A 22,711-nucleotide genomic window follows, 5' to 3' on the forward strand; every position below is an offset into this window, starting at 1 on the left:
AAGGCCAAGGCCAAAATTTGGGACAGGTGTTACCAGTAGTAAATTTTCCTCTGTGTTAAATCCTACCCAAACTCCACAATGAACTACAAAGGATATAGAGCAATTCTTTCAAAAACATTATTCATGATCCTCTACAATAACTTGCTGAATTATCAATACTAAAGGGATAATGGGAAATCAAAATATTGCTAACATAACAGTCCATGGAAATGCCAGTGTTCTGCCTTTCTCTAAGCAAGGGGCACAGGGACCTTGTGTTCCTTGAGGCAACACGGCCGCAGGTGCAGCTGGGCCGGGGCAAACCCGACTACACTCACGTTCTCCTTCTCCCTCTCCTCGTGGCTCTCGTGGCGCTCGCGCACAGCCCTCCGGATGCAGGCATTCAAGCAGTGGCGAATCACATGAATCAGCTTTGCTAAAATGTTTAAAATAATCGATAATTAACGTACATGTTTCTTCAACAAAATTATCTTTCTAACAGTAAGATTATAATCCCAAACAATTAAAAGTATCATTTTAAAGGAAATCATTAAGAAATGCACTACAGCGTGGAGTTTACTGAAATGACCAACACTGAGGATATGGGACATTCGTTATGCTTTAGGGACACAACACAACGAGCACGGAGATGTAGGCGTCCCACACCTATATTAGTGCAGGCGGTGTGCTCGTGAGCATGCTGATAGAACTTCCTGGCGGCTGCGTGGTTCATCTGGACCAGCGTGACGCAGCGCTCACACCACACCTCTTCGGGCTGGTTCACGGGCAGGAAAGAGTTGAAGATAAGGTTCACCAGGCGCCGAGACACAGGCCGGGATTCTGATTCCAGACGAACCAAAATATGCTCCATGGGGCATATTTTCCAAAACTATGTAAAACATACACAGAAGGGAATAGTCAATTGTCCCTGTAATCTTGAAAACACTTTCTAAGCAAAATTTCCTGAGCAAAATAAAAAAGGAACTAATCTTTATAGTCAAGAAAATTCATTTCAAATGACTATACCAGAAACTGTGACTCTTCTGTAGAGAAATTAGAATAAATCCATATTTTAAAAAGCATTGACGTTATTAAGGTACTGAAGTATAACACTGTTGGGAGGGTTAATTACAACTAATTAGTATCATGCTTGGTGTAAACTCTCAAATGATAACTATGATTATCAGTCTCATAATTTAAAAATTTCCTGAAACACCAACTTCGGCCCATTAATGTGAAAAGTGAATAGAAAAATTTACAACACTTTGACACAGAGAGCTAAAGTGGATACCCTATTCCCTACGTCGGAGACATCACTCCTGAACCCCAGAGACACCTGGTCCCCCACCCATGGCAGGCAGCACCCTCTGGCCCATCGCTGCCTCCCCGCTCCAGGGCCAGCTTAGCCCACCGTACAGCTGCTGCGTGACCACGACTGTCCTCTAGCCCCTCCGCTCCAAAGCCTCGAAGTTGTCTACTGCCTACAGAAGAGAGACAAACTTCCAAGCAAGACATTCCAGACAAGAGAAAAACAGCAGGAGAAAGAAAACAGATTCTAATGGTGGAGCGTTCAAATCCTGTCCTAGTCACTTCTCGGCTGGCAATCCTGTACAAATACCTATAGCTGGCAGTTTCCTCCTCTGTATAATGGGGATAATACCACCGACACGCATTCTCCTCAAGGACCTAGCTCTAACAATCTGCCCCCTTTCCAGGATTTTCAACTGGATCTTTCTCATCAGCATTTAAGTATTTTCAAGTCATTCCACCTCTTAAAACAAAAGCCTCCCACAAAACTCTGCTTGAATTTCCTTTCTCCTTGCAGCTCACCTTCCCTCTGCCCTGGGACCTGCCTCTGCCCCCACCTCTTCTTCCCCACCCCACTTACAGCTCAGCCCACAGTAGTGCGGCTTCTACCCTCACTGAAATTGTTCTTGCCAAGGTCATAATGACCTTCTATTGAAAATCCAGATGAACATATTCACACCTCCCCTTCCAGGAAGTCTCTGAGCATCTGATGCTACTGATGACTTCCCCCAGAAACCTCCTGGGACACTTCCACTTAGACACCTCTTGGTATTTCTGAAAAAGTTATTAGAGTAAATAAAGACAGTAACTAAGCCCAAGTCCCACAGCCAACACTGCTACTCACAGTGGTACTGGGGGGCAAATGGCACCAGTGCCACCAGCAGTAAGTCACGCAGAGAGGATGGTATGGGGGCCCGGCTCTCAGCCCTCGCCCCACCAGAGGCAGTGGCTTCACAGAAGAGAGCCCACAGCCAACTAACTAGAAAAATGACTGAGTGAGGCTGGCAATTACGGGTGAGAGGCAGTACTTTCCAGGTTCCAGAGAAGGTGGTAGTGATGAGTCTGAGGCTCCATCTGGCGGCTGTAACAACTTCCCTCCTCCCTCACCTCCCCTGCGCCCTCCCTGCCTGCGTGCCGGTCCAGATGGGCTACTGGTTGTGAATGTGAGTGTACTGAGCTGTGATCCTCAACAGCAGGGTTGGCTAACAACCACACCAGCAAAAAACACTTGCCCAAACACTCAAGCGCACCTAGCTACCTGGTGCGATTTCACAACCACCGCAAAAGCAGATTCAACCCAAGACCAAAATGGCCAACGAATGGATTCACCATTCACCTGCTCTACTACGCTGCCTGCGATCTCACAGTAAGGTGGAGGACGATGGTGTGCAGGCCATACACTGATGCAGAATGGAAGCAACAGGTCAAGGAGCAGAGCTGGCAACTCCAGATTGCTGAGCTCCTCTGGGCAACAGCACCCTCAGCAGGAGCATCACACCTTCCCCACATGAGAACTCATGGGTCAATTCTGCCTTCAGTAAATGTCAACCTCAGAACAGGCACAGCAACAGACCATTCCCAAGAGGGAAAAATCCAGAGGAAAGAGAAAGCCCTCCACTTGATAACTCAGGTAAGCAAGGGCTCTTCAAGACTCGAGACCTCAGAGCTCCAACCTGGCTGCAAGAAATAACCAGGAAACATCCCAGATCTCAGCACAACAGCCCAGCCAGTACCTGAGAAGTTCACGGTCTGTCCCCAGTCACATTAAAAAGGTTGACTCCTGGGCCTTCACGGAGACTACACCATCTTGAATGGGAACTAGCCATTGGCACTCTTACCAAACGCCAGGTTCCGGGGTGATTCTTATAACTAACACTTCCTGCGTGTCTGCCTTTCCAGAAACTCCCCATATTGTTTTTCTTTGATTCGCTTTCTCAAATAATGCAGAACAATTCTAATTAGCTCAGGATTCTGATTTGTTTTGTTTCAATTACCTGAAGTTTTATTTTACCCAAACATATCACCAGCAGGTTGGTATCTGCAACAGACAAGACCACAAGCAAATCAGTAACTGGTCTTTCACTTCAAACGTTAAGTGTGTCCATTACTAACACAAGCATGATCAGGGTCTGACAGCGTAGTAGGAGACCCCCGTCATTCTGACATGGTGGACGATCAGCCACTCCCACTTCCTGTTAGCTGCCTCTCCATCTTTCCAGAGATCTCACAGCTAAATCATTCTCTGCCTGGCTTTTGAACAGCTAAGATTTAAGATGAAAGAAGCACCCCAGTAAAACATTATGCTTTCTTTCTTGCTACTCTCCTAAAATCCAAACTTCCAGGTCAAAGAACTTTTGTCCTCATCTTACCTGGTCTCCCCCCTATTCTCTCAGGTAGACTCATTAATAAAGAGAAGACACTGCTCTCTACATTTCCTCACCAGACATCACCACAATAGTCCTCTGCAAACAAAACACTTCAAACACAACACTAGACCAAAATTTCCGTCTTAGATTCAGAACTACTCAGTTTTATTAAGCTGTTAATAACAAATGGGATAAAAATTGCAGCCAACTTTTTTCTTAAAATGGACATGTTGATTCTAAAATACATATGGAAATGCAAAAGACCTAAAGCAGTCAAAAAGCTCTGAAAGAAGAACAAGGCTGGAGGCTGCGCGCTCCGCGACCTCACGGGCACCTGCAGCAGCGCAGGCAACAGAGCCCAGGCCTGAGGACGCGCGAACAGATGGGAGGGCCAGGGCGGGGTCCTGAAACAGCCCACACTCGGTCCAGCGACTTCCAACAAAACGACACGGAAGGGCGCTTGGGTGTGACGTGGGGGATGTGTGCTATGGAGGTCATGTAAAATAGTCTTTGGTTTTTAGTTTTTAACAACAAAAACTCACAGTTCAAAATTCATAAAAACCATAAAACAGTATGTATCCTGGCCTCCCCAGTGCCCCATCCGTACACATCCAACCCCCTCACCTCAGGCAACTGTTACTAACTTCTCATTTTCTTCTAGGAACATCTTACACTAGTTGAGCAAACACATACACAGGCTCCCCATTTTATACAGCTGGCGGCACGCTACACACACCTAACCGGCTTTCACTCCCGTCTCAGTGGGACTCCCACGTGCGCTCATTCCTTTCACGGCCACACAGCACTCCTTCGGTGCATGAACACCCCACAGGCCTGCGCGGTTAACCCTAGACCAATGGGCATGTCAGGCTGCTCCCAAATTCTGTGCTGGCACAAACTAGCATTTTTAAGTAAATTTCAGAAAAGTACTGCATGGAGGAAGAAAAGACACAGTGTTACCAAATGACGTTAAAAACCTTCTAACTTGGGGCGCCTGCGTGGCTCAGTCGTTAAGCGTCTGCCTTCGGCTCAGGTCATGATCCCGGGGTCCTGGGATCGAGCCCCGCATCAGGCTCCCTGCTCGGCAGGAGGCCTGCTTCTCCCTCTCCCACTCCCCCTGCTTGTGTTCCCTCTCTCGCTGTGTTTCTGTCAAATAAATAAATAAAATCTTTAAAAAAAAAAAAAAACCTTCTAACTGGGCGCCCGGGTGGCTCAGTCATTAAGCGACTGCCTTCGGCTCAGGTCATGATCCTGGAGTCCCGGGATCGAGTCCCGCATCGGGCTCCCGGCTCAGCGAGGAGTCTGCTTCTCCCTCTGACCCTCCCTACTCTCACATGTGCTCTCTCTCATTCTCGCTCTCTCAAATAAATAAAATCTTTAAAAAAAAAATTAAAAAATTAAAAAATAAATTAAAAAAAAAAAAACCTTCTAACTAACATTTTTAGCCAAAAGCTGAACAGGACTCAAGCTAAAGGAGTACACCCTCACTTCGAAAGTTTACACCATGTTAAAATGTACATCATAACACAATTATCTCCTTGCTTCCTTCTGTAAAATGTGAAGGGAGTTCTCCCAGTAATATTCAAGTAGTCACTGAGTGCCAAGTATTACAATATTTGAACAAAAGCTTTCATGCACGTGGGGCGCCTGGGTGGCTCAGTCGTTAAGCGTCTGCCTTCAGCTCAGGTCATGATCCCAGGGTCCTGGGATCGAGCCCCACATCGGGCTCCATGCTCCGCAGGAAGCCTGTTTCTCCCTCTCTCACTCCCACTGCTTGTGTTCCCTCTCTCACTGTGTCTGTCTCTGTCAAATAAATAAATAAAATCTTTAAAAAAAAAAAAAAGCTTTCATGCACGTGATGGAAATATAGTTTAAGGTGGGGGCTGCTTCCATTAATGTCTTTCACCAAAAAGAAAACACACATTGATGATACTTCTAGAAACTTAAATGAAAATCACAAAACAAATAAAATTTTATGACACAATAAATTGGCAGAATATACCAGACATCGGCTAGTTTAAATGTGATTACTAAAACTCTTGGAATTAAAATTACTTTGTCTTTTTGTTGATGAAAACGAATGTACTTCTTAATCTCACATCTTCAATGATAAAATGCTGCCTGTCCTACCTTAGCAGCCCGCACAGCTTTGACTTTCAGCAGCATATCAACAAAAGCCACTCTCACTTTCTCTGAATTGTCGTGGAGACTGTATTTCAGTGCTGGCAGAAGCTGTTCCAATAATGGGTGGCTTAATTTGTTATCCAAAATTATCGGCAGACACTATCAAAAAGGAGAAATAAAAACAACTCAAATTTAGAACATAAACAATAAAAAGTTCAGTTAAGAAAACATTCAGTTCCATCCTTATTAGCGAACTACTAGTGAAATAAATACATCTACAGAAAATAACACTTTCCTAAAACAGTTTCATATAAAAAGCATACTTTCAATGAATTAGTATAGCTTCAACACTGATAATCAGTTCATCCATTGTTCTATCCAAACAAAATTAAAGCAGTTATAAAATAATCCTGCAATGCTTTCTCTTAGACAAATTTTAAAGGGTTTTTAGAGTTGAAAGAAACAGAGAACAACTACTGGTGGAGAGGGCTCCAAAGCCAATTTGTGTCGGATCCAACAATCCTTTCACGTTTTTTTAGTAGCCCATGAATTCTCCTATTTCTTGACTCAGTCCTGCATGAAAACCAGAGGGCACAAAGCCCCCCTAACGGGGGGACACAGCCACGTGCACCTCAGACAGGTGATAGAGTGACCTGCCCAAGCTCAGGCCAGTCACCAATTTGAAGATCTGATACACTCCACTTTGCTTTACAGTTATCAGGAAAAAGGATTTTTTAAAGAGAACTCTTTTTTATTTGAATTATAGTGGACATACAATGTTAAATTCGTCCAGGTGTACAACATAGTGGTTCGACAATTCTATACATTAAGCTATGTTCACGATGGTAAGTGTAGTTACCATCTGTCACCATACAATATTATTACAATATTACTATTAACTATAACAAGACCTTATGTTTTAACCATTATACTGAAATATTTACAGGTGAGCTGATATAGTGTCCTGGGTTTGTTTCAAAGTAATCAATAGTGGGAGATGATGAATTGGCTAAAGATGAAATAAGACCAGATGTGTTCCTGATATCTCTTGAAACTGGATGGTGGGAGAAAGGATAGTTTTGTAGGTTCTTGTTAAAAGTGCATACAGTATACCAAAAAAGTCAATTTTAATGTATAATTACAAAAAAAATATAAGTACTACATACAACTCCTATTTTAAAAACACTGTGCACCACTCACCCAGGCCATCCACTAAAAACTGGTATTATTTCAAGTAGGCCTTTTTTGTAGAAGACTTTTAATTTGGTTTTTAAAAATGTTACTTTGGATGTACAACCAAAATGTCCATAGTAGTCTATCTATAAGAGTAGAATTACGGGTAATTTAAAAATTGTTCTCTCTGTATTTTCTAATTATTCTATGATAAATAAATATTGCTTAAATCCTACCTTAAAGACAGAACAGCGCACGTCAGCTGAGCTTGTGTCAAATGCCAGTTCCCCGGTTACTTTCTTGAGGAGATCAATAAGAATGGTTGGAGGCATCATTTCCCAGTATTTGGAAGTTATTTTACAAACACCAAGGATCCCTGTAGAACGGACCATCGGATAAGGATCTTCTAAAAGGCTCTATAAGTTGGAGGGGAAAAAGACTTAGAAATCTTAGATCAGCTCCCTTTATATCCATATTCCTTTACACATCAGCACTCTCTGCACTCACAAGGTAGCAGACATGTCACGTTATAGAAATCCTGGTCCTGTGCAGACTCACACGTCTCTTACTATTATCATTTCTGTAGTTGAGCATTTACATGTGGGGCCGTATCTGCCAGTCCCATCTATAGGACTTTGCTGACAGCAGAGTCTCAAGTACCACCCCCACATTCAGTGAGGTATGCAGACTTCAGACGATCCTTCAGACACAGCCGTGTGAGCCACTTTCTTGAATTTCCAAAATGCTGTAATGCACTAAGCCCAGAATAAAGTTATTCTACTTAATGAATTAATCCAAGAAATGGCGATCAGTGGTTGCTAACAATACAAAAAGAGGGGGCATCTGGGTGGCTCAGTTGGTTAAGTGTCTGTTTCTTAGTTTCAGCTCAGGTCTTGGTCTCAGGGTTGTGAGATCGAGCCCCTGTCAGGCTGCACACTGGGCGTGGAGCCTGCTTAAGATTCTCTCTCTCTCCCCCTCTGCCCCCTCCCTCCTCCTCTCTCCCCACCCTCTTTAAAAATACAAAAAGAAACAAGATGTTGTATATCTCTGGATGGAAGTACACAACAGCTCCATGAAGAATGTGACACAACAAACAAAATCCCCACAAAAATAACTGATCAACTCTACACCTATTGATATTCAGGAAATACAAAAGGCAGAGGAACATAATAACAAGACCACAGGGATATGTTCTGTAAAACCCAGAATTCAGTGTGCCTGGGTGGCTCAGTCGGTTGAGCATCTGCCTTCGGCTCAGGTCATGATCCTGGGGTCCTGGGATCGAGCCCTACATTGGGCCCTCAGCAGGGAGCCTGCTTCTCCCTCTGCCTCCCTGCCTCCTGCTCTCTCGCTCACACTCACTCTCTCAAGTAAATAAATAAACCTTAAAAAAAAAAAAAAACCCAGAATGCAAGAAACAAAAGAATAATTTGGCTTCTTTAACAACAAAAATAGTAAGCAATAAAGAGAGAGATGGAGGCTACTGGACAGGGTATTATCAATATATTGGCTGATCACATGCATGGGTCTTATTTAGACACAGATTCAAACAAAACAGGGAAAAGTGTCATTGAAATATCACTCAAAAACAATAACCCAGGGGTGCCTGGCTGGCTCAGTCAGGGGAGCATGTGACTCTTGATCTCAGGATCATGACTTCAAACCCCATGTGTGGCGTAGAGTTTACTTAAAATAAAAATTTTAAAAAAAAGTTTTTTTAAGTGTTTAAAAAAAAACAATTACCCAATATTTGATAGCATTAAGGAATTACTTTTCATCTTTCTTTAGTTGTAACAATGATATGATTATGCTTTTAAAAAAATCACTGTTTTAGCAATTCCTACTTAAGTATTTAGAGTTAAAATGATGATACCTCAGATCTGCTTCAAAACAAGGAAAGAAGAAATAGATTAGGTTTGGGTCACTAAATACTGAAACTGCATTATGGGTAAATAGAGGTTCATTATACTAGGCTTTCTATTATTATGTACAAATCTTCCTATTATAAAAGTTTAAAGGCACGAATAATTATTACTCTAATTACGGGGAAAAAAAGCCTTCAAGTTAGGATAAGCACCTCCAAATCTGACCAAAATGAGATGGTAGTAGAGATAGCAACGTTGGAAATGAGGGATTTTTTTTTTTTTTTTAAGATTTTATTTATTTATTTGAGAGAGAAAGAGCACAGAGGGAGAGGGAGAAGCAGACTCCCCGCTGAACAGAGAGCCTGACATGGGGCTCGATCCCAGGACCCCGAGATCATGACCTGAGCCAAAGGGAGACACTTAACCAACTGAGCCAGCCAGGTGCCCCTAAAATGAGGGATTTCTACAAGAAGGAAAGAACAGATTTCATGAAAAGACGAGCAGAAAAGGTTGTGACCCAGACACTCCTAGGTCCTTCCAGAGCGCAGACTTGCCCAAACCTGGGATCATGAACACAGATGGTAGCAGGGCGACCGACAGCTTCGTGCATTTGCTCCCAAGGTAAACACGTGGCAGGGAAGAGCTCTCAAAAATGGCCCTAGTCGGGAACAGAGGAGCTTAGAAAAGCCAGCAATAACTCCTACAAATCCACAGAGGGAAAAAGAAAGGAGAGAAAGCCACCAGAAGGGGAGGCCCCTCCCCATCTGGTCACCTTGGGGTCACTGGCCTGCCTGTCCTTCAGCCACAGAACCCAAGGGGAACCCAATCTGCTGACAAGCCCTGTCCACTTGTGCAAAACCACACAATCCACTTACCAGTCCTAATACGGTCTATTCCTTAGACTTGGCATTTCTTTCAGGTGTTTTCTCTAATAAGAATTTGCCATTCCTATGTGTAATTTATTTTTCACTGTAAAACAATTATTTCATAGGTCCTGCCTCTTAAACTTATTAACATGTACATATTACACATTTGCTAAAATTATATGAAACTTCGTAGCATGGAAACATTTTTATTCATACAGTATCTCTACCAACTATGATGCTCTCACAGTAAGATTTCTTCAATTTACAGGGCACCTGGGTGGCTCAGTCGTTAAGCGTCTGCCTTTGGTTCAGGTCATGATCCCAGGGTCCTGGGATCGAGCCCCGCATCGGGCTCCCTGCTCCACGGGAAGCCTGCTTCTCCCTCTCCCACTCCCCCTGCTTGTGTTCCCTCTCTCGCTGTGTCTCTCCCTGTCAAATAAATAAATAAATAAAATCTTAAAAAAAAAAGATTTCTTCAATTTACAATATAAGGGATTTTCAATGGACTAGAAAGGGATATAGTTACACCAATCATTAGCCAATATTCTAATACCCAAAGTACCAAGCATATGACAGCATCTACATCTGTAAGAGACCAACAGCTCCCTATACACCTTTCATCTAGTAAATTAGAACTAAACTCGCCCCTAGAAATTCATTTCAGTTTCTAGTACAAGAGATAGAGGATTCACCAATATGTTCCTAATATTATATTACATAATCACATCATTTTACATATTTTTGATGTTCCTATGGACAGTAATAACCACTGTCATTTTAATTACATAATATTTTTTTAAAATTTAATTCCAGTGTAGTTAACATAGTGTTATATTTATTTCAGGTGTACAATATAGTGATTCAACAATTCTACATATTACTCAGTACTCATAAAGATAAGTGCACTCTTAATCCCCTTCACCTATAACCACTGTCCTCTTAATGCTAGGGATTGAGCGAAATGTTCTATATATAATTTCTCATTGAGACCTTATCACAATCTGACAGGTTTTAAAAAAGAAACAGGACTAAAGAGGTTAAGTAATCTGATCAAAACCAGACTTATTAAGTGGAAAGTGGGATACAAAACAAAATGTGTGACTCCATGCTCTCAGTCACTATGTGTGCTGCTGCCCAGCACAAGGGCTAAGGAGGTCCCCTGCAGGACACCCACAGAGGATGCTCATGTGTCCCACTCAGCAGCAGGAGGGCCACTGTGCACATCCTGTCTGTGAAACGGCGGGTGCAACCTGAGACGCGTGTGCTGGCTGGACCGGCGGCACACGCTCCACCACCACATCCAAGGCAGACGCTTACACATTTAAAAACAAGTTTCATAGATTTGGACACCTGGGTTAAAAAGAGCAAACGTTGGGGCACTTGGGTGGCTCAGTCGGTTAAGTGTCCGACTTCGGCTCCGGTCATGATCTCAGGGTCCTGGGATCAAACCCCGAGTCAGGCTCCCTGCTCAGCGGGGAGTCTGCTTCTCCTTCTTCCTCTGCCCCTCCCCCAGCTCATGCTCTCTCTCTCTCTCAAATAAATAAAATCTTTATTAAAAAAAGAGCAAGGGGGAGCCTGGGTGGCTCAGTCATTAAGCGTCTGCCTTCAGCTCAGGTCATGATCTCAGGGTCCTGGGATCGAGCCCCGCATTGGGCTCCCTGCTCCGCGGGAAGCCTGCTTCTCCCTCTCCCACTCCCCCTGCTTGTGTTCCCTCTCTCGCTGTCTCTCTCTCTGTCAAATAAATAAAATCTTAAAAAAAATAAAATAAATAAAAATAAAAATAAAAAAATAAAAAAAGAGCAAGGGCGCCTGGGTGGCTCAGTCATTAAGCATCTGCCTTCGGCTCAGGTCATGGTCCCAGGGTCCTGGGATCGAGCCCCACATCGGGCTCCCTGCTCCGCGGGAAGCCTGCTTCTCCCTCTCTCACTCCCCCTGCTTGTGTTCCCTCTCGCTGTCTCTCTAATAAATAAATAAAATCTTAAAAAAAAAAAAAGAGCAAAAGTTTTTCATAGTTTTTTGGCTAAAAACTACCAAAATCTAGTTTTGATTTGCCCACCACCATTAGCCCCACCATGTTAATGATTCTCAAGGGGACTTTTAGGTAAATATACATGCAGATAAGGCATTTACAGCAAAATACTAATGACTGTTCATTTTAGGTGCATGTGTGTCTCTGTGTAGGTGTGTATGTCTGTGCACGTGTGTGTATGTGTATATGTCCATACAAAGAGCTAAGTCTACACATATTCGTTATACGATTATTTCAACTTGCTGCATGTCTGAGAGTTTTCATTAAATAAAAAAACAAACAGGGGCATCTGGGTGGCTCAGTTGGTTAAGTGTCTGACTTTGGCTTGGGTCATGATCTCAGGGTCCTGGGACCGAGCCTGCACTGGGCTCCGCACTCAGCAGGGAGTCTGCTTCTCTGTCTCCCTCTGCTCCCCCCCTCCTTTGAGGTCTCGGGGTCTCTCTCTCTCTCTCTCTCTCAAAAAAAAAAATCCTGAAACTTAAAAAACAAACAAACAAAAGGAAGTATTTTAGGAATGCCATGGGTAACCATCTTTATCATGGCATTTTTGCTATCACTTCTTAAAATTTTATTCTACTAACTAGGACAATAAATAATATTTTTTAGCTTGTGTTAGGAAGCCCTGAAAATGTTAGGGAATGTAGAGAAATAAGCAGAGGCTAGCACTTTCCAGCCAGATGAAAAAATCCCCGCAGTACCCTTGGAAATAAATGTGGCATCCTAATGTTCTCATGTCTCATTTGAAAAATCAGTCATTTGAAAAATCTATTGCAACAGGCATTATTTACAGGCTTGCCTTAAGACATCGCCAGCGTTTGTTCGTCCACACTACACCACAACTTCAGTGCAGGCAATACCAACATCACCAAACCACAGATAAAGACACAGAGAAGTTAGTGACTTGCCCAAAGTTACACAACTAAAGAGAAGTGGAATCAAATCTGGGGACCTACTATAACCACATGTCATACTGCCTCTATGCTGGGGAGACAAGAATACATGTAAAACATTTAAAACTATAGGGGCGCCTGGGTGGCTCAGTCGGTTACGCGGCTGCCTTCGGCTCAGGTCATGATCTCAGGGTCCTGGGATCGAGCCCCGCATTGAGCTCCCTGCTCTGCAGGGAGTCTGCTTCTCCCTCTCCCTCTGCCTGCCGCTCTGCCTACTTGTGCTCTCTATCTCTCTGTCAAATAAATAAATAAAATCTTAAAAAAAAAGAAAACATTTAAAACTATATAGAGTAATAACCCCTGAAACAAATAATGTTAATAAAAAGAAAAAAAAACCTAAAAAATAAAAGAAATAATACATAACCCATTAAAAGAAAAAAAAACTATATAGAGTAATAAATAATTAGGTGTTCCAAAGGTGACAAAGAGAAAAAGAATAAAACACAATTGGGTCCACGCTGTCACAGAAGGCACCGGGGGAACACGGATTTCTGTGAAGAAGGTCAGGGTCTGGAAAGCCTGCCATTAGAGGGCAGCACACAGGTAGTTACGGAGGAAGCCAGGACCCACAGCAGGCCCAGGGGAGCTGACATCGCAGGGGACTCAGCCACATGCAATACGTACATAGAGTTCTTCAAACTGTTTCTGAATTTCACCATCCATTTCAATAGCATTAAAATTTGGATCTCTAATAGGAAATGCTTCAATGAACAACAGGGCAGCATTTGACCGGACTTCAGAGTTTCGGGCCTGGAATAAGAAAAGAGTGTTTCAGAATCTAAGGAGCAAACATTCAAAGGCCTCAGTGTAGATTTCCTAAATAATGCTTCTAAGTATCTCAATACAGACTTACTTACAAATTAAAGACAATCACAATCTTTTAACTGACCAAACTTAGGAGACCTTCCGTGAGCTAAACCAAACTCATGGCTCGCTAATCACAGATATTAAAAGACCCTGGGGCACCTGAGTAGCTCAGTCAGTTAGCATGTGACTCTTGAACTCAGCTCAGGTCTTGATCTCAGGGTCATGAGTTCAAGCCCCACGCTGGGCTCCACACATAGAGCCTACTTAAAAAAAAAAGAGTACAAACTATGTGTTTTGGGGGCACCTGGGTGGCACAGTTGGTTAAGTCTCCAACTCTTGCTTTCAGCTGAGGTCATGATCTCATGGGTCATGAGACTGAGCCCCAGGTCAGGCTCCCCACTCAGGGAGTCTGCTTGAGATTCTCTCCCTCTGCCCCTTCCCCCCCACACACACTCTCTCTCTAAAATAAATACATAAATCTTCTTAAAAAAATAAAGACCTGATTCCTTGGCCTCAAAGTCCCCCTTATGTCACTAAGAAATAGTGACTGTCTCTCTGCCAACACTAGATTTACCATGTTGAAAGTTACTCATGTTCATTCCAGCACCCCTGGAAGGTTGTCATCCTGTGTCTCAGTCATCAGCAGAAGGTCCTGAGGGCCAGGATGGCCCAGCTCAGCTATGCAGACCCCCAATGCCTCTGCTGGTTCACATGGCATGACAAACCCCCTTCCCACTGTGGAGTCAGCCTAAACCAATTCAGATTGCCAGTCTAATAGGCCTAAAAATGTTTTTTTTTTTTTTAATTTTTTATTGTTATGTTAATCCCCATACATTACATCATAGTTTTAGATATAGTGTTCCATGATTCATTGTTTGTGCATAACACCCAGTGCTCCATGCAGAACGTGCCCTCCTCAATACCCATCACCAGGCTAACCCATCCTCCCACCCCCCCCCCTCCCCTCTAGAACCCTCAGTTTGTTTTTCAGAGTCCATCGTCTCTCATGGTTCTTCTCCCCCTCCGATTTCCCCCCCTTCATTCTTCCCCTCCTGCTACATTCTTCTTCTTTTTTTCTTTCTTAACATATATTGCATTATTTGTTTCAGAGGTACAGATCTGAGATTCAATAGTCTTGCACAGTTCACAGCACTTACCAGAGCACATACCCTCCCCAGTGTCCATCACCCGGTCACCCCATCCCTCCCACCCCACCCCCCACTCCAGCAACCCTCAGTTTGTTTCCTGAGATTAAGAATTCCTCAAATCAGTGAGGTCATATGATACACGTCTTTCTCTGTTTGACTTATTTCGCTCAGCATAATACCCTCCAGTTCCATCCACGTCGTTGCAAATGGCAAGATCTTATTTCTTTTGATGGCTGCATAATATTCCATTGTATATATATACCACATCTTCTTTATCCATTCATCTGTCGATGGACATCTTGGCTCTTTCCACAGTTTGGCTATTGTGGACATTGCTGCTATAAACATCGGGGTGCACGTACCCTTTCGGGTCCCTACTTTTCTATCTTTGGGGTAAATACCCAGTAGTGCAATTGCTGGATCATATGGTAGCTCTATTTTCAACTTTTTGAGGAACCTCCATACTGTTTTCCAGAGTGGCTGCACCAGCTTGCATTCCCACCAACAGTGTAGGAGGGTTCCCCTTTCTCCGCATCCCCGCCAACATCTGTCATTTCCTGACTTGTTAATTAGGCCTAAAAATGTTTTTAATAAAAGAATAAAACATTTATCCCAAAATTTCACAAAGCCCCCAGCTTCTAGTCTTATTTATACTGCCTTATCACAATTCTGAATTAGAGCACAATAAATTCAAAAGCATAATTAGCATGTTCTTAACATGGATGGAGTATTTAATAGCTGTACCTTTAGTCCTCTCCAAAGGATGGGTTTATATAATCTGTAAAGCATCTCTTCCACTCCCTGACGAACTTTCTTTTGATGATGAAAATAACTCAGCACCTAGGAGCCAAGAAAAGAAGAAAAGAAAGGTAATGCTGTTTTAAAAAAGAGCACTTAAGATCCTACTTTGAAGAGAGAGGGCAGGTTGTCCTCACCAAAACAGACCCTCGGTGCTTCACAGTCTTGACAATTCTTTCCTAAGAGGAGAAGATACAATGATAGATATACTGACAGTAGTAAACATGTGAGAGGAATCACATGAAAGAAGCCTCTGGCAGAAATAAAGATTAATGACCTTGGGTTATAAAAGGTGTGGGTTGTAGTTTCTACTCTTCTACCAACAGTCAAATAATCTCAAAAAAGTTCACTGAGACCTCTGACCTTCAGGATGAAGTAGAAAAAGGAGTGTGTGTAAAGGAGTCAGCCTGAATGGTCTCTACAGCCCCTTCTGGTTCCAAAATGAGCTGGCTATAAGTCTTTTTGGGTTCAAAGAACCTATGAAGAGCATCTGAAACATGCATATGTCTCAAAATGGGTGTCACTGCTCAGTGGCCCTTCACATTACCAGCTTAACTTAGAGGTAGGTCCTCCCCAAGCTAATGAACAATCGGAGAATGGGCTGTGCTCTCAGCTTCCACTCCTTTGCCTTTTCCTACTGCCTCTTCACCAGCCAGAATCTTCCCGCAACTCTTTAGACTCTCATCTCCAGCAACAATCAGTTTTGCCTTACTTCCTTAATTCACCACTCTTGGAACTAAAATTTTATTATTGAAAAGTGGAAAATAAAAATTAAACAACTTATCCAACAACAGATTATACTTTAAGTGAACCTGAATCAACTTTACCCTAAAAGAACTACAGTCTGGGGATTATTTCTTCTGATTGAAAATTCTTTATTTGGGAATTTTTATTGATGGTAATAAGTGATATTAGACTATAATTTTTTTGTGCGTGTACAATATTACCAAGTTTTGGTATCAATGGTACACTCACTTTACAGAAAGAGTTTTTTTTTTTAAGATTTTATTTATTTTAGAGAGAGCGAGAGAGCACAAGCAGGGGGAGCAGCAGAGGGAGAAGGAGAAGCAGGCTTCCCATTGAGCAGGGAGCCCAATGCAGGCTCGATCCCAGGTTCCTGGGATCATGACCTGAGCCAAAGGCAGATGCTTAACCAACTGAGCCACCCAGGCACCCAAGAAAGATTTTATTTTTATTAATTAATTTATTTATTTTAAGTGGGCTCCATTGAACCCATAACCCTGAGATCAAGAGCTGAGACCAAGAGTCAGACACTCAACTGACTGAGCCACCCAGGTGCTCCTTTACAGAAAGATTTTTAAACAGCGTTATCGAGTTATAAATCCCATACCATAAAAGTCACTCTTTTAAAGTATACAATTCAGTGGACTTTAGTATATTCACAGAGTTGGGCAACGATTCCAAGTACCTAATGTTAGAAGATTTTCATCAAGGGGCGCCTGAGTGGCTCAGTCGGTTAATTGTCTGCCTTCAGCTCAGGTCATGATCCCAGGGTCCTGGGATCGAGCCCCGCATTAGGCTCCCTGCTCCGCGGGAAGCCTGCTTCTCCCTCTCCCACTCCCCATACTTGTGTTCCTTCTCTCGCTGTGTCTCTGTCAAATAAAGAAATAAAATCTTAAAAAAAAAAAAAAAAAGATTTTCAGCAACGGTATGGGGATTTTTACTTTCAAATAACATCTGAAGCATTTCCTAAAGCTTCTTTCAACATACTAGTAAAATAATTTATCATACAAATGTGATGTTTCCCAAAAAAAAGAATTTGAGGAAGAAGCTACAATGTGTTATAAGCAATGATAAGAATTAAGAGTCCAGGAATATACTGCATTCAAAAAGTGAAATTTAATATTCTTCCTTTTAATTCTTTGTATTTTCCCATAGTTTTACCAAACAGTGACAATCTATATTTACAATATTTTAATTACTCAGACTACCAGAGCAGAAAACCGAAAATATGAAAAAAAGTCTTGGGGAAAAGTCAGTCTTCAGTTATTTGGTACCAAGAAGGAAGCGATTATGTCACAAATTTATCCAGTTTAACACACTGCCATTCTTTATGACTAAATAGAATCTGAAACGCCAAATAAATGTCCAAGCTGACCTATAACTTAATGAAGCCACACTAAGATTGTGTGTTGTTGGGGGTGGGAGGCGGGAGACCATTGGATATATTTATCTCCAGGTTTTTTATCTTTGGATAACTCAAACTAAAGTATCAATAATGTAAAGAAATGTCCTCTTTTCCTTTCAAGCTTACTATAATTAGTATATTTACATTCTATAAATAATAATTTCACCATATAAGAAAGTAAAGAGATAGTCTTTGTTCATTTAGCTTCTTAGTATTCGGTTGCCAAAATTAACAGCAAACACACAAGGCATCATTCCTGGGTTAGGTCACTGATCTTATGTCTTAAACAGACCACATTTTCCAATTCCTCCTGCCAAGGTCATTATGATTATCAAACACCTAACAGTGTCATTATGACACTGATAATAAAGCCTTATTTAGTCAGAGCATTTACAATGGAAGTATAAAATTCGTATCTAAATTCTGAGAGTAGCTTTTTAAAAATTTTTATTGTAAATAAATTCTACACCACATGTGGGGCTCAAACTCACGACCCTGCAATCAAGAGTTGCATGCTCTACTGACTGAGCCAGCCAGGCGCCCCTGAGATTAGCTTTTAAAAACAAAATCCTTAATATTAAAGGAAACTACCCAAACATTTATTCCATTTGGTTTACAGAACATCAAAATGAAAATTTAATGTATGAAAGCAAATAATAAAAATAATCTTGAATATTCTTTTTTGAAAAAGTGGTAGTGGCAGTTAGTAACGATTCTGGACATTTTTACGTCAGAGAATTTAAAGATTATTTGAATGAAGTTCTGACTTTCTTAACAACATACTTTTCTTCTCCTAGTTAAAACTGCCAGATACCAAATATCAAGATTTTGAGCAAGCCCTTTAAGCTGATGCTTGTGAGGGGTTAACTTAATTTTTAAATTTAACAAAACAATAATCTGAAAACAAAGAAGCTGAGACATCATCTAAAAAACCCATGACTGGTGTGGCGGCAAGTGCTTTGCTCACCTCGCGCACCCTGGGGTGCACTGGAGACCTGCGCGGAAGGTGGATCCCGTGGTGCATGAAGTCCTGGATGCACCCGTTTTCGATTGTCTAGAATGGCAAGCACAGTGTTAGTACTCAGTGTGCGTGTGTGCTCCAACAGATGACAGGACAGGCAGTGCGGCTGCTGGAGTCGGCTCTGTTCATCTACTTCATGAGGGAAAGCACCAGGATCCCCTGCTCAGAGCTCTCCTATTTTAAATCTGTACCTCTCAGAATCCCTTTAGTTTTGATATTCCTTTGGCTTCTTCTATCTTATTTGATGAAATATCAAATCTGTGCTAGATGGCACAGCAAGCTTCTCCCCACCACTTGAGGCTAGTTCAAGCCAGATGGCTCAGGGACTGAGCATAGCCTGAGGGCCTCTCTTCTAAGTCATCCTTACCCAGAGGACCTCAGAGACTGGATCTGTTCCAACAGGCTCCCCAGAGCTGATGCTGAACTTTAAGGTGGGGGCCAGGACTCCAAAGTGACTGAAACAAGCTCTTTCAGGGCTCCCACGGAGAAGGGCAAGGTTGGGGTGTGGGTAGCTCTTCGGTTAGCGCACAACACCTACAGACCTCCAGAGCCGGGCAAAGGACGCGGAGCCAACCACTGGGAGCAGCCCAAATCACCGGTGGACCCTCTGGTCTATTACCCTATACCCCCACACCTGGGGTCCCATGGCTTTAGGGAAGGACACAGGAAAGCCTGCTACTACTATTAGCCTCCTTCATTACCTCTGAAAATACTTCCTTCACCTGAAGCCACCAACAAATCTTAGCATCACTCCATGTGGGGAACCACACCCTGACTTGTGATGAAATGGGGTACGTGGCACCACCTACTGAGTATTTGTGCCACCAAAGTTGAACCTTTAGAGTTAACTACCAGAATATAGACGTTCTACAGGACAACTGACCCAGTTTCTTCAACATTTCCATGAATGGCAAAAGTTTTAAAAACAGGAGAGGGGGGCAGAGAGGAATGCTCTGAGAGTTAAATGACATAACAAGCAAAGAGAGTTAAATGACGTAACAAACAAACATAGGAGACTTATTGGATCCTGAATCCAAAAAAAAACCTATAAAAAGACATCTTTGAAACAAAGCAGAGAAATTTAAATATTTTCAAAAATACCCAGAAATTGTTAATTTTAAGTATGTTAATGGCATTGTATAACCATATTCCTTAGAGACGCATACTCAAGTACATAGATATGAGATATCATATTTGGAACTTGCTTTAAAAATCTGAAAGGAGGGAGGAAGAAAAGGAAGGCAGAGAGCCTGAGAAGTACAAAGAGCTGGCAATTTGGAACAGACTCAATCAAACAGTTATGTTTTTAACTACTACCATCCATTTTTTTGAAAATTAGGCTTTATTTATTTTTAGTGATCTCTACACCCAACGTGGGGTTCAAACCCACGACTAGACATCAAGAGTTTCACACTCCACTGACAGAGCCAGCCAGGCACCCCTACAAACATCTAATTTTAAAACCACTACTGGAGAAAAGGGGGACAAATATTCTTTCCTGTGAACAAGTATCATGCAATAATAAAACAATGCAGAAATGCACAGCAATGTCCTGGTTTTGCCCTTTCCTCCAAAAAATTTTACACTGCAAAATGATCGTGGATGTTGTCAGCAGGGGATATGAGTGACCAAGTTTTATCTTCTAGAAGTGGAAGTCAGTGATAAACCAAGCTCAAGCTGCACAGGAGCAGAGTGGACAGAAGGAAGCTCTAGACATCAGTGAAGCCTTCCCTGACCCACCAGCTCAGGGCCTGCTCCCTGAAGAGGAAACACCCCTCTTTGACTTAGAGTAAAAATTTTACTCTTGGAAAGAAAACATGTTTGAGAACGTAGTATGAGGAAAACATAAAGGATATCAGACAAAAACACTTTCTTTTGATATTCTCCAAAAGGGCCTTGGAGTCTTACTGTGATTGTGAATTACACAGCCACATCTTCATAAAGCAGATACTACACAGCCATTCAACATTAGCCGTATTCAAGACAAATGTCTTTCCCTTCTCAAAAATAATGTAACTAAAAGGTAAGAGGTAGTTTGAGGTTCCAGAACAGCACAGCCGAACAGAAACAGAACCCTAACCACAAATGCAATTTTAAATTTTCTGGTAGCAACATTAAAAACAAAAAAAAGAAATAGGTAAAGTTATTTTAGTAATATATTTTGTTCAGCCCAATATAGCCAAAACATTATCATTTCAACATGCAAGCAATATTTTAAAAACACATTCAGAGATATTTCACATTCTTCTTTCCCCACTATGTCTTCAAAATCTGGTGTGTTTCTCACACAGCACATCTCAACTCACACTGGACACATTCCCAGTGCACAGCTGGACAGCACAGGTCTAATAAAGCTACCAAAATGATACAGGGCACATCTCAGTGAGTGGCAGGAATCTTGGGTCTGTGACTGAGCATGTAAATTTATGGGAATGAGAGTGAAATCTCCGTCCCATGGAGTCTCATTATCTGGCTTTATTTTGACAAAGAGCATCAACACAGATTTTATTTTATTTTTTTTTTATCAACACAGATTTTAAATGACTATCCATGATGACTTATTTAGTAACTAGAATACAACAAAAATAAATGTTAACACTTAAGAAAATGAAAAGAAAATACCTCCAATATTTTCCCTGAAGCCTTTTTCCAAGCTCTGAAATAAATCTCTGCAATGTGTACCATCAAAGATCTATGGGGGGGAAAAAAAAAGTTAATACAAGTTCAAACCATTAGACTTTTTTTTTTTTTCAGTTTATTTTTGTTTTTTGTTTTTTTTAGTAAACTCTACACCCAACATGGGACTCAAACTCATGACTTCAAGATCAGGAGGGGCACACTCTTCCGACTGAGCCAGCCAAGGGCCCCCAAACAATCACATTCTTAACATGTGTCAGTTCAGACTCCCTCCTTCCCCAGAGAAGGAGAAACGCCGCCACAAACTAGTGCTCTGCCAAATCCCTACGGAGACGGGTTATCTACCTGTGGCAGGAAGGAGAAAAAGGAAGAAACTTTGAGAAGGGGAACTGAAGTATCAAATGATTTTCTTCCTCCTCAGTCAAGGTTTCCCCAGATCTTTACTATTTTCTGTGAAATTATGAGAACATAAGCCGAGAACCAAATTCTTTTTTTTTTTTAAACATTTTATTTATTTATTTGACAGAGAGAGACACAGCGAGAGAGGGAACACAAGCAGGGGGAATGGGAGAGGGAGAAGCAGGCTTCCCGCTGAGCAGGGAGCCCGATGCGGGGCTCGATCCCAGGACCCTGGGATCATGACCTGAGCCGAAGGTAGACACCCAACGACTGAGCCACCCAGGCGCCCCTGGGAACCAAATTCTTGAGTAAAAAAAATGTTTAAATTTATAAATAAAATTTTGACTTGGGAGTCAATTTTGGACTTCCCAGACTACTAATTCCCTAAAATATAGAGTTGATTTTTAGAATCAGTTTAGAAATCTGTTGGTTCGACCCAAATATTTTGCCAGTGAGGAAACAGGAGGAGAAAGCATTCTAGCAAACAGCAGGAACTGTGTCATAGGGATTCAGAGTCAAATCTCAGCTCAGTACTTAAGCACAACTAGCTACGTGACAGGGAAACTCAGCAACCAAGCCCACCTCGAGAGCTGAAGGATTCCATTTGAAAATGCACACTAAGTACTCAGCTGCAGAGCAGATTAAGCACTGAGCCCACAACAAACATTCATTTGCCATGACAGCTCCAAGTGCTGTGATGTTCCGAGAGGCTGGGAGCTCAGGCTTGTGAGTATATCCCTAGACTCTTACCCTGCAGGACTCTTCCCATCAAATCACATAGCTCAGTCCACAGTAAACTGGAAAGTACACATTACATTCAAATGGTATCAGAAGTGCTGGAGACATGAAATTTACTGCGCCTGAAGCTAAGATTTAACTGGTAAATAATTTGACTACTTAAAGAATGAACACAAATTAAAATCTTAAATTCAACGTCATTACTGAAAAAGAATGATTTCCTATAGCAGGGAAAAAACTATCCAGTGATACAACACTACATAATAAATACATAGTAAAAACAACAGCACATAATAAAAACAGTACATAACAAATAATATAACCTAAGAGATAATTTTTAAAGCTTCCAATACA

The 22,711-nt window shown here is 42.0% G+C and overlaps 1 protein-coding gene across 5 annotated transcripts in view; it reads right to left on the reverse strand.

The window, feature by feature from the left end:
- NCAPG2 (non-SMC condensin II complex subunit G2) overlaps positions 1–22,711 on the reverse strand; it is a 63,917-nt gene that overhangs the window by 27,386 nt on the left and 13,820 nt on the right. For all 5 annotated transcript variants that reach the window (XM_036067099.2, XM_078059817.1, XM_036067093.2 and 2 more), the window contains 8 exons: positions 21,206–21,275; positions 18,530–18,616; positions 15,360–15,455; positions 13,285–13,410; positions 7,187–7,366; positions 5,784–5,936; positions 646–868; positions 318–415 (listed from right to left, as the gene is read on the reverse strand). In XM_036067099.2, coding sequence (XP_035922992.1) covers positions 318–415; positions 646–868; positions 5,784–5,936; positions 7,187–7,366; positions 13,285–13,410; positions 15,360–15,455; positions 18,530–18,616; positions 21,206–21,275 — 1,033 coding nt within the window. The remainder of the gene's footprint in view (positions 1–317; positions 416–645; positions 869–5,783; positions 5,937–7,186; positions 7,367–13,284; positions 13,411–15,359; positions 15,456–18,529; positions 18,617–21,205; positions 21,276–22,711) is intronic.

Source organism: Halichoerus grypus, chromosome 12 (genome assembly GCF_964656455.1).
Source record: "Halichoerus grypus chromosome 12, mHalGry1.hap1.1, whole genome shotgun sequence".
Lineage (NCBI taxonomy): Eukaryota > Metazoa > Chordata > Mammalia > Carnivora > Phocidae > Halichoerus > Halichoerus grypus.